This window comes from Tupaia chinensis, unplaced genomic scaffold (assembly GCF_000334495.1).
Source record: "Tupaia chinensis unplaced genomic scaffold, TupChi_1.0 Scaffold000054_1, whole genome shotgun sequence".
Taxonomy (NCBI): domain Eukaryota; kingdom Metazoa; phylum Chordata; class Mammalia; order Scandentia; family Tupaiidae; genus Tupaia; species Tupaia belangeri.
In genome coordinates, this window is record NW_006159512.1 from 5097065 (window position 1) to 5110019 (window position 12955).

The 12955-nt window shown below is 41.9% G+C and overlaps 1 protein-coding gene and 1 pseudogene across 3 annotated transcripts in view; one reads left to right on the plus strand and one right to left on the minus strand.

The window, feature by feature from the left end:
* DRAM1 (DNA damage regulated autophagy modulator 1) overlaps window positions 1–12955 on the plus strand; it is a 67948-nt gene that overhangs the window by 38148 nt on the left and 16845 nt on the right. For 2 of the 3 annotated variants that reach the window (XM_006141394.3, XM_027775725.1), the window contains 3 exons: window positions 3051–3109; window positions 10691–10783; window positions 11393–12060. In XM_006141394.3, the coding sequence (XP_006141456.1) occupies window positions 3051–3109; window positions 10691–10783; window positions 11393–11437 (197 nt within the window). In that variant the 3' untranslated portion in view covers window positions 11438–12060. Of the gene's footprint in view, window positions 1–3050; window positions 3110–10690; window positions 10784–11392; window positions 12061–12955 lie in introns of those variants that run through there. The other variant, XM_027775724.1, reaches the window with a different exon arrangement.
* On the minus strand, window positions 10–1381 carry LOC102487472 (cyclin-dependent kinase 7-like; annotated as a pseudogene).

Genomic DNA, 12955 nt, shown 5'->3' on the forward strand with positions numbered 1-12955 from the left:
TCTCTGCAACTAAAAAATTAGTTTCTTGGGCAATCTTCCTTGTTCTAAGGTCTCTGTTTTTTTTCTATTTGGTTGTTACACCTGGATTTGACTGCTCCTTTAAGGTTTCTACTGGGCAGTTGGATCTTTCCAGATGTTGGCCCTGGCCAGTTACTGAAATACTTAGTTTTTAATGCCTGTGTGGCCATAATTCGAGTGCATAGATTAAATAAGCATAAACCTTGTATGAGATCTAGCAAGTCATCTCCAGCTGCAATGAAGTTGTGTTGCAATGGGATTCCAGGAAAACTCTTAAATGTCACATAATCTGGAAGATTACTACACATGGCAGGCCACTATTCCTCAGTTGGTGTGCCCAAAGTTTCAAAAATTTTTGTTAATTGATTGATGTCTGAATCTTCTGGCAAAAAAGGAACCTCCAGAAACAAATCTGCTAGTATATAGCCAACCGCCCACATGTCTACATCCACACCATACTCCTAGCTCCAGACAGTAACTCAGGGGCCTGATACCACCTGGTTACAACCTGATGCATATAAGCTCTATCAGGGCTTCTGAGTGATTTGACCAGGCCAAAATCTACCAGTTTTAGAACTCCATTTTCATCAAGCAACCAGTTGTTTGGTTTCAAATCCCTATGTAGAATCTACTGTTGATGTAACCCTTGAAGAGTCATCGGCATGCAGGCTTTGATGTGTGATGGTGTCAGCATAAGGCTATTATCCCTTATTATGCCTCTAGTTCGTGTCCATAAAATCAAAGACAAGGCTAATATTAGATTTATGTCCAAAAGCATCAAGGAGAACAATTATATTTGGATGACTTAGCTCCTGTAGTAATCTCATCTTTCTTAAGACTGTTCTATTTATATCATCTTTTGCTTCAGATATATGCCTAAGTTTTATTTTCTTTGTATTTATTTATTTTTATAGAGAGTTTTTTTTGTTTGTTTTTGTTTTTGTTTTTGCTATAGACACACATGCTCTCCAGAGAGACAGAGACAGAGGGACAGAAAGTGAAAAATCACCCCCCAGGGGAGATGGCCATGCCACAGTCCCTTCTCCTCCAATTCTCTTCTTGGGATTTTGGCACTTATGTCTGTGTGATTTTGTGCACACACACACACACACACACACACACACACACACACCCCTGGTCTGAGTTTCAAGCCACGGGTCTGACACTCAAATAGCAATTGACTATGTGGGAGTCCAGAGATGTAACCATTATGCCATCTGTTGGTCCCAAGTTTTATTTTCTTAATAGTAACAATTTGGTTGATGTTCTTGTCTCTGGCCTTATAAACCATGGCAAACTTTCCCCCTCCAAGGAAGTCCAGTGTTTTATAATGCTTTGCTTGAGACTTCACGTCTAAAGCCATCAGCTTGCAAAACTCGACTCCATCCAAGAGGAGAGCTCCCCTCTCTTTTGCCTTCTAAGTTCAATCAAAATGATTGTTACCACTTTAGTGCAGGCAGCAGTGTCCTAGAAGGCAGGCAGATGCCTCAGCCTCTAGTACTATTAGACTGGCCTAAGGGAGTTGGTCATTACTCTCTAAAGTCTTCTGTAGGTAAATATTTTTGATTTGTAAACATTTTGAGTATAGGGGAAGGGCACTATTTTTTCTTAATTGCCTAATAAAAGTCTAGGTTTAAAAAATTTTTTCAATCACTGTATATCATTACAGCATGCAAAATGAATTTTCCTAGCAGAAATACACTGTATATTTATCTACTCAAAGATATTATTATAAACATTATCATCAACAGATAATTTTCAATTTTTGTGTCTCTTAAATGTTTTTCTTCTTTCTTTTCCCCCTTGATTCTCTTCCTTTTACTCTTTTTTTATGGGGAGAGATTTTCACTGTAGGGCGTGTGTGCTCGCCAGACAGAGAGAGAGAGACATAGAGACAGAAAGCGAGAAATCACCCCCCAGGGGGGATGGTCACGCCGCAATCCCTTCTCCTCCATTCTCCTCTCGGGATCTTGGGCACGCACGCACATGCACCCGGTGTGAGTTTTAAGCCACCGGGTCCGGGACCCGAACCGCGGTCAACTACGTGGGAGTCCAGCGACATAGCCATTACGCTAACTGCTGGTTCCCTCTTCCTTTTACTCTTGATTCCCTTCCTTTCCTCCATTTCTAACCCTCTTCCCACACTGTCTCTAGTATCCACAGTTGCTCTCCATGCTTTTATGTCTCCAATCTTTTAGTTTCTGCCATGAAGTGCAGACATTGCGTATATATTGAATGGGGACATACAATGCCTCTCTTTCATAGCCTGACTTGCTTCACTTAGCATTAAATTCTCCATGTGGGATCTAGCTACCTTAACCTCCACACCACCTTTCTTCTATTTTACTGCCCTGTCAAGATTTGGGGCATGCCCACATATGCACCTGGTATGTTTTTCAAGCCACTGAAGCCAGGTTTTGAACGACCATTGGTCATGTGGGATCTGGCTCCCTCTACATAGCACTTAACCACCGTGGTATGGAAACAGCCAAGAAAGAAGTAGTTGTTTATTTAGTAGCAAGCACTCAAAAGAAACCCCATTTGGACTTGCGTCAGCCATTTTGACCAAGTTCAAACAGCTAGCTAAAATGGGAACACCCAGAAACATTCGGGGTAGAGCAGAATGTAGCTGCAGGTTAAAATTTTCCAGAGGGCATATGAACTCACGAGAGAGAAAGAGAGAGGGAAAAGAACACCCCGTAGTGGTGGTGACTGGTCATGCCACAATCCTTTTTATTCCATTTGTTCATCTCTTCAGGATCCTAGGCATGCACACACATGTGCCTGATGTGATTTTCAAGCAGAAAATGTATTATTAAGGATAGACTGTATTTCCATGTTATAACTTAGCTGCTGTCATAATTGAACTTAAGGTTGAGATTATAAGAAGCTAATTTAACTGATGAGTATACAAATGTTGGTATTCACATCACAACTCTGTGTACCAATGCTATTATTAGTGAAATAATCTAGTCCTAAAGTTCAAGGACCTGTTTTCTTCTGTTGTTTCCTTGACAGTTTCCTTTTTTTAGTGATTGCCTGTGCTTCACTAATTTCTATTACCAAGTTGGAGTGGAATCCAAAAGAAAAGGTAACGTTTAAGTTCGCAATATGACTGTTGAACCTGGTTATATAAGACTGTGGCTGGGTGAAGTCTAGGAAGGACCACTGTCATTTCTTAGCAGTTGCAAAATGTACAATAAATATGTTATGTACTCAACTTACTGTCAATTAATGGCAGTAATTAAGTGTCCAAAGTCAAAATTAAGAGATCAGCCTGTAGCAGTGTTTGAACACTGTGCTTTGGGAGCCAGATTCTACATGGCTGACTGTAGTTTGAATCCTGGCCTCCGTGGCTTGAAAAACATGCCCTGTATGTGTGGCTGAGTGCCCCAAGTTTTGTCAGGATGGAGAAGTGGAGGAGAAAGGATAACAACATGACCATACCCCATTGGGGGGGTGCTTTCTCTCTCTCTGTCTTTTTGGTAACATACTCATCCTTTGGCAATAGGAAAAAAAAGACAAAATTAAAATAAACGTAGTGATTGACTTTTTGATTCATGAATTGAGGCAACCTTCATTCTATAAAATAGAACTAAAGTTCCCAAAGAACAAGGAAACAGAACAGTAGGGAAAAGGCTGATTGGTTAATATCAGGTTACTTGAGGTTACTTTTATGTAAGGGTTAAGAAAGCAAGCCAGAACTTCTCCCAACAGGAAATTCTAACACTGACTCAGGTAGACTGGAATCTCCTGATTTCAAGAAGATGGCTCTGTTTCTTCCTTATAGTTTCAGTTTGATGACATTTTGGTTTGGTCTAGTCTATTGGAATCTAGTGCAGGAGTTTGGTGCAAAGTCATGGCCTCCCATAATTTTTCCTTAACATTTAACTATCAGGATAATCCCAAATGGTTCCTGGGATTATTTTCAAAATTTTGAAACTCTAATTTCTTTTCTTTTTGTTTTGTTTTCTTCTTCTTCTTTTTTTTTTTTTTTTTAAAGGGGATTTTGCCTTAGGGCATGTGCGCTCATGGGGCGGGGGGAGAGGGAGGGAGACAGTGGAAGGGAAAGTGAGAAATTACACCCCCCCCCCACACACACACATGGGGAATGGCCATGCTGGAATTCCTTCTCCTCCATTCTCCTCTTAGGATTTTGGGCACGCATTCACATGTGCCTGATGTGATTTTCAAGCCACTGGGTCTGGGGACTTGAACTGCTGTCAGCCATGTGGGAGTTCGATGATGTAACCACTACACCATCTGCTGACCACCCTCCCCCCCCCATTATCCGCCAATTTCTTTCTTAAACGCCTTAACCATTCATGCTTAGTGCAAAATGTTGGACATTTAAGGGTGGGGGATAGTGTGAATGAAGGTATGTGGTGCCCAGAGGACATGTGGAATATTGAGCAGAGTAGACAAGACCAGCTCTCGAAGTGAGCTTTTGAATGGAAGGATAGTTCATTTTAGGGTAGAGTGAGAAATACATGTAGTCGCAGGTCAATGCTTTCAGAGGCTGGCCTAGAAGCTTGGCCTTGATTTAGGTGAGCAGAGTAGGCCTTTGAAGACTTTTGCATGGAAAGTAAATTGAAGAGTATTATTGGATGAGTGTTAAGCGCAAGCAACACCTGGGATGGGTTGAAGAGCAAGCTTGGCATTAGGAAGGCAAGAAGAAGGCAGTCCTACTAGCTGCAATTGCAGATCATAACAAGAGTAAGTAGAAACTAATGGGAAGGGCCAGCAGGTGGCATGGAGGTTAAGGCGGCTGGATCCCACATGGCTGACAGCATAATTCATAGTCCCAGACCCAGCAGCTTGAAATACATGCTGGGCATGTGTACCTACATACTCAAAATTCCAAGAGGAGAATGGAGAAGGAACTGCTGCATGGCCATCCTCCTGGAGAGTGATTTCTCACTTTTCCTCTCTCTCCATTTCTCTCTCTTGAGTGAGCTCACACCCCCTAATTTAAAAAACTAAAAGAGAAAGAAACCGATGGGAAAAACTATTTGATAGGATCTCATAAGTGACTAATGAAGGTGCACAATGAGTCAGAGATGACATCCAACTTAAAAAAAAAAGTATTTACTTATTTCTTCCAATAGACACAGAAGAAGACAGCTCTCCACATCATGATCCACCCCCAGTTTTAGTCCATCCTGGATTATGAGCACCTGCACATGCCCAGCCTGCTCAGGGAGGTTTCCAGTCTTCAACAGGGAACCTTTCCACATGTGTCAGCCTCACAGAGCATTGCAGTACCACAATATCACTATCCAGTCTCAACTCCCAACTGTTTATCTTGGGTGAATCAAAGAATTTGTTCCCATGAACAGAGATCAGATCTCTGATGATGATAAGTGATTTCATAGGCAGAAGTGGGCAAGTTTGGTTTCAGCAACTCTGAGGCCATCATGAGACATTAAGATGAAATGTCCATTTAGAAATGTGGGACTAGATTTCTGGTGGGATTGAGAGCCATCAGAGCATAGGGTAGAATGGTTTCCAGACAAACATCAGAACACATGGAACTAACTGTTTGGAATTGAGATTGATCCATGCAAATAGATACTTGGAAAACCGATTCTTTTAGATGCCATAAAAGAGAATGAGTGATGCTGCAGGAAGAGAGAACGGCAGATTGTTTTTTCAAGGTCAGGTGTAGGGATGTCTCTAGCAAAGGAGGAGTAAAAGAGAGGAGTCAGTACAGTCAAACTTGTTGACTGAGTCCTTAACTAAATCAAGACTCTGGCAATGGTGGGGGGACTGGTGGCTGTGGAATAGAGGCCCTCCAAGGAAACCTGGAGGTCAGCAGGGCAAACAGCCAGTCATTAACTGCTAAAAGTAATACTTAAAAGGGGTACGAGGCCATTGGCAAGAGGTTAAAGAAATAGTAATAGGGATGGTTTATTCATTTAACAATCAAGTGTCTGCTGAGTCCCATTCTGGGCTGGAGGTGACAGGAGGAGAGCATGATACTGGGGACTAGCAGGGACACAAGTGTCAGAGGAAAGGTTTGTCAAAAGGAAAGATTCTGGAATGTGATGGAAGTCTTCAGAGAAGAAGGGAGGTTAAAGATGCTGGTGAGGAAGAGAATGATCCAGACAGAAGTTCGTTTGAATGTAACTTTAAAATAACCAAATTAAGGCCAGCAGGTGATGTGGAGGTTAAGGTGCTGCATCCCATATGGCCAACTGTGCATTTTGAGTCCTGGACTTGAAAGCTTGACTATCACAGCAGGTGTGTCTGCATGCACACCCAAAATCCCAGAATAAGAGTGAAAGATAAGGGATTGCAGCGTGGCCAGCTCTCCTGGGGGTGCTTGCTCACTTTCCCTCTCATTCTCTGTCTCTTTGGTGAGCTCATGTGCCCTATAGCAAAAACCAGGAAAAAAAAAAGGCCAAATTAGTCGGTAGGCTACACAGAAGGCAGCTTTTCTCTGAGGTGTGGGGAAGTCCCCAGTTGAAGGGGTTTCAGTTCCTCTTCCCATGGGGGGAAACTCTTAAAGCTAGATCTCACAGCAGAGTAGTCCCAGATATACTTTACTCTTCAGCCGCTAGGAGGCAACCTTCCACCACAAATCAAACAAACCAGCTTCCAGGAAGGGCTCAGCAAAGTATGTCCTGTTAAACATCTGTTACATCTGATTTTCTGTTAAAAGCATGCAAAGTACCTTGTTTTCTTTTCATTACATAAATTACCACACCACTCCTGTATTGCCTTCTGCTCTCAGTATCAATGGCTGCAGTTATGTACTGAACAGAGCAATCAGCTAGGTACTGCCCCAGCTTCCTAGAGTACTGCTTCAGGGCTTTGAAATGCATTTACGTGCATGGACTTGGTAGGGAGGGTGAAGATTATACCGTCATTGCCTCATTTCACACAGCTAAGAGAAGAGAACTTTGCCTACATCACCACGTGTGTAGTGGAAGAGTTGGACTCCTGGGGCAATGCGCTTTCAAAAATGTCATGCAAAAAAAAAAAAGCCTCCCACAATTGTTTCTGTTTTTTCAAATTTATTGATTTCTTCCATGAGAGAGAAAGCAAAAGTGACTTAACAGCCCCCAACAGGGTATTTTAATTTTTTTAAAGAATTATTTATTTAATTATATTTATTCATTCATTTATTTTAATTTAGCGAGAGAGAGAAAGCGGGAATGCAAGCCCCTAGGTCTGGGACTTGAACTGTGGTTGGCCATGTGGGAATGTCCAGTGCCTTAACCACGATGCTACCTGCTGGTCTCGAGGGTCTTTTTAAAAATTTTTTTTAATTGCCAGAGGACACATGTAATTGCTAAAGAAAGAGAGAGAGAGAGAGAGAGAGAGAGAGATTGAGAGAGAGAGAGAAAGAGGGAGAGAGAATGCAGCTCCTAATGGGGTATGGTCATGTCCCAATCCCTTCTCTTCTATTCCTCCATCCTGTTGAAATTTTGGGCATGCATGTGTCCAGTGACTTTTTCAAGCCCCTGGGGCTGGAATTTGAACCACATGGTCAGTCATGTAGGATCTCTCTATCTTAACCATTAGGCCATGGGCTGGCCCTCCAACAGAGTCTCAACCCCCAGCCTCCGCCCACCCTGGATCATGGCCACACACATGCCCAGCATACTCAGGGAGGTCTCTGGACTAAAACCTGGAACCTTCCAAGGAGGGTCAGCCTCATAGACACTTTACCACTTTGTCACTGTCTAGACCCCCTATTTTTATAAGACATCTTTATTGTCCAGGGATGATATGGGGTAGTGGATATCCTGGTGCAGGTAGTATAATATGGGCTGGTCAGGTTCTCCCCTGCGTGACCCTGGATGAGAACAGTGGTGGGTGTGAACGTCTATGGGCAGAGCAAAGAGTGAGAGCTATGAGAGTCTGACATGCTTCAATGAAATCTTCGTGGATGAAAACAGGATCAAAGAAAACAACTGCCATTGTAGAACTGACCTGCAACCAGCGTGTTTGTATACTCACACTTGGGACCTATTAGCAGCAGACAGTGAGGTGGGGAAAAGAAACCGAGCCACTATTTGATTGTTAGAGGGCATGTCCACTTGCTAGACTGAGACCAAGACACTGAGAGAGAGAGGTTGAAAGCACCTCGCAATGGGACGTGGTCACAGTGCAATTCCTTCTCCTCCATTTCTGCTTCTAGTCAGGATTTGGGGCAAACATGCATACACACACACACCTGGTGTGCTTTTCAAGCTGTGAGGCCAGGACTCACAGAGGATTCCACTGTGATTGGACAGTGGGATCTTGCTTACTAGATTGCTAGGCTACGGAGCTGGCCTTAAGCCATTGTTTGAAATCAGAGGGGACAAACTTGTAGTACACAGTCTGAATTTGGCACATAAGCAAAAGGCAGATGCTGACTTACTTTTTTGACTTGAATAGTATTTTAAAGTGCTTTTAAATGAGTTTCCAGTATTAAAAAAATCAGGAGATGACATGTGCACACACATGTGCACATACTTTTGTATACAAATGTAGGCTTCTTTTTTTTGGTCTCTTTCAAAGCAAGTCTGGGACCAGCCTCTGGTGTGGTGGTTAAGACAGCTGGATCTCACATGGCTGGCTGTGTGGTTCGATTCTCAGACCTGATGACTTGAGAGACATACCAGGTGCATGTTCGTGTATCCAAAATCTCGACAGGAGGGAGAGATGAGGAGAAGAGATTGAGGTATGAGCACCCCATATGGGGTTGCTTTCTTACTTTCTCTCTGTCTCTCCAGTGAACACAAAGTTAAAAACAAACAAAAAACAACATGGGATATTATTTTCCCATTTGGTAAACATGAAATTGAGTTGATGAGGTGTGGGCTCTCCATCCTCCCTCTCTTTTCACAAGCATCATTTCATGTGTTTGTATTAATTTTCTGGTCTCCAGAGGCAACTGAGTTGGGGACCTCTGATCAAAGCCATCCTCATTCTTGGTTTCCATCCTCTCATCCTGCACCCAGAAAGACACGCAATTAGGGAGTGGCTGTCTCCCCACTAGCGCTTGCAGCTGTATTCTTCTGCACTAACACTTTCTGGAGAGGTTTTTTGTTTTGTTTTGTTTTTTGTTGTAGTTGCTATAGGGCATGTGTGCTCGCCAGACAGACAGACAGAGACAGAGAGACAGAAAGCAAGAAATCACCCCCCCAGGGGGGATGGCCACACCGCAATCCCTTTTCCTCCATTCTCCTCTCGGGATCTTGGGCATGCACACACACGCGCCCGGTGTGAGTTTTAAGCCACCAGGTCCAGGACACGAACCACAGTCAACTACATGGGAGTCCAGCGACATAGCTATTATGCTAACTGCTAGTCCCTGCACTAACACTTTCTATAGTAACTGAAAACACATGACCTAGTGAGGATGGTCAATTTCACGTAGAGGCATATGCTTATTTGCTGAAGTAACCGCATGATTGCTGACCTGATGCTTGTTAAGCTGCCCTTCATCTTTGGGATTCCCAGCAGTGGAGACCAAGACATCCACACTTGCTTACCTGTCTTAGCCATTTTGTATTCCTTATTCTGTTTAGACAATTTTTATTGTTTTTTCTATAAGGAGGTTACACTCTCTACAAGGTCTCCATGCCACAATCCACCCCCTAACCTCAGCTCTGGATGAAGGGGACACACACAAACCTCTGGAGTACTCAGGGAGATTTTAGACACGAACCCAGGACTTTCTCATGTGGGTCCAGTTGTGTTATCACTGCACCACCACTTAACCTTTTATTTGGCCTTTTGAAATTATGTAGGCTAAGTCTTTTTTTTTTTTTTTTTAAGATTATTTCCATAGAGTGTATGTGCTCACTGGAGAGAGACAGGGAGAGACACTGAGAGGGCAAGTGAGAAATCACCACATGGAAGGTTGGTCACATCGCAATCCCTTCTCTTTCGGTCTCTTTTCAGGGTTTTGGGCATACATTCACATGCACCCAATGATGATTTTCAAGCTGCCAGGTCTGGGACTCCAACTGTGGTTGACCATTTGGGAGTCCAGCTCCTTAGCCACTATTCTACCTGCTGGCCCCATAGATTAAGCCTTAAATAAGAAAGTGTGAAAGTCAGAACTTTGGGAATAAGGGCATTCTTACTGGGCAGTGTTCTGGCACCTTCTTGTATGGCCTGATTACTATTGGGTTGTTGGAAAAGTCAAGATATATTTTTTGGAAAAGTCAAGATATATTTTTTTCTATGTTTTTCTTTCTCTTTTCATTTTTTAAAAGATTTTTTTCTATAGGTAGCATGTGCTCACTAGAGAGACAGAAAACAAGAAATCACATGCATGGGATGGTCATGACACAATCTCTTTTCCTCCATTCTCCTCTCAGGATTTTGGGCATACACATGCACCCGGCATGAGTTTCAAGCCACCAGGTCTGGGACTCGAACTGTGGTTGACCATGTAGGAGCCCAGTGCCTTAAGTACTACACTACCTGCTGGCCTTTACCTGTTTTTGTTTTGTTTTGTTTTATTTTTAATGCAAAGATATATCATGATTTTCCCGACAACTCAATTTATTACCTCAAGGCCTGATATAATGCTGGCCAGACAGCTTTGTCCTCTCATCTGACCGTCTCATTATTTCAGTGTGTGCACTTCTGTGAGTCATTACTTTAGTGCGTGCACTTATGTGAGTCATTTTTACTAAATACTGTTTTTTATTATTGTTATTAGGATTATGTATATCATGTAGTGAGTGCGATCTGTGAATGGACCGTGGCCTTTGGTTTTATTTTCTACTTCCTAACATTCATCCAAGATTTCCAGGTTGGTATTTATCAAGTCACATGATACAAATTGCTGATAATTAGGATTGGTAAAAATCCACAGAAAATGTCTTGCATTTTTAAAAAGAGCACTTTCTTCTTTCTTACCCTTAATGTGTTTGGAAAAACATGTAAGTATTGTGCAACATAGTTTATTAACTTATTCCCAAAGGGAAGCATCTTTAACAGCTCTTCCAAATGATGAAGTTTTCATATGTCCTCTGCCATTTGATGTGCATGGTCATGGTTCCTGGTTGTTTTCTTTTTGAGGAGGTCTTACTTACTAGTTCCAAATAATTTTAAAAAATATATCCTTTTTAAAAAATAAAAGTGTGTCAATGAAAAATGTTCCCAAGACAGTGAGAAAGTGGGACTTTATCAGATTTGGCCATAGGGAAAATCTTACATTTTGAAATAAGTGAATTATTAGCTAAAAGAAAGCCAAGAGAATTCTTCAGGTCCTAGGTCAAGCGTAGCAGAAACCGTAGTGAGGTCATCTTCTAACTGGTGCAAAGCTGTTGGAAATTTCATAGTTGGCACTGGAGTTCTTCACCTTTTCTAAAACCTTTCCCTCCTCCTCCTCCTTTTTTTTTTTTTTTTTTTTTAATAGAGTGTAACCTTAAGGATATCCACAGAACTCAATGGTGACATTTGAAGAAGGAAGAATTAGATTTCATTCAGTGAATGTCGTAGACAAGTTCTAAAAGTGGTACAGAGGATACACAGGGTTTTGGTGCCACCCTGACTGAAATGTATCTGTGGCACACCCAGGACCTGAATTTCATTCAGAATTCCCAGTAGCTGTACTATTTCCAAAGGTATGTTTTCCTAGAGAATGTAGAGCATTTATGATACTGTAGACGTTTTTATAATTTTTCAAAGTAGACACTTTTTTATATTAACATGTTTATCTAAAAAAAGAGATAAGATGTTCCAGCAAATGGGGAGCTCTTATTTTTGTATAGCATCTGTTGTATTTTTTCCCTTTGTGTACGAGTGATTTATGGAAATATGCTAAATGAACAATTTAAGTTTTGTACATTTATTAAGTGAAATGGGGGTATTCATTTTAAAATTTTATATTTTGAGAATGAATTGTATAATGTTTTAATGCGAGAGCATTTATAAAATTCAATTTATAAGGACCATCTATCCATATCACAACATTTAGATAATTAACACTAAGAAACTCTGATTTTTAGCTAAACTAAGCAACATGCAGTCTACTAAGAGGCCTTAGCACCAGACACACTAACTCTAAGTGAATGAGGAAGATCTTGATTTAGCAGCAGACACACTAACTCTAAGTGAATGGGGAAGATCTTAAATTGAAATTCTGCCTCCTTCCTCTCCTTGCTCACAGGGCAGCAGCTTTCACCCTCACTGCTAACTGGCAGTCCACAGTGGGTATAATTTCAGGTAGAGTGGATTCAGAAAGGCAGGTTAGAAATGAAAAAACCATCCTTTATTTTTCCTGGATAACTTGATATCTAATCTGACTCAGAAGCTGAAACTCCTGTGTTGATTTATTTTATGACAGTAAACATGTCAAAGAGAACGTAGTCCAAAAAGGAAATAAGAAGGAAGGAGAGAGGCAGCTACAACTTCTGGGTGCAGACTATTGCTTGTTGATTCCCTCCTCCCTTTAACACCTATGGCCAGGTGTCCTCTAACCCTATGGGAAACATGAGTCAGGTATTTTGAAATATACTGGATTTAATGGCCATCTTTCACTCAAGTCACAAATGACAAATGAAAAGCAAGTCATTCCAGAGGAAGAAGTAACTTCTGAAATGTTAAGGCTTAGACTTAAAAGTTGAGGCCAAGGAGCTCTCCCTTTCAGACTCCCAAGATCACACACTCTTATCTGGCCAAGTGAGACCAGCCCTTGTGGGCACATGCCAAGGGCAGAGCAGCCCAGTGGACAGCCTTGGAGGGCCTCTGGGGAGTGGTGAACATGAGGTCGCTCCTCACTATTTCTTGAGTAAGTGAAAGGTGAGACCAGGAGGAAGCTATTTTATTTGCAATGACAAATCACATGTCCCCTTAGCAGTGGGGAGCTGAAAGCCATTTCTGGAGCCACCGTAACTCATAACACCATGGGCCCCATTGTAACACTGGAACTGAAAGACAGTGACCACAACTCTGTCAAGCATTTGTTATTCTGAGGAAG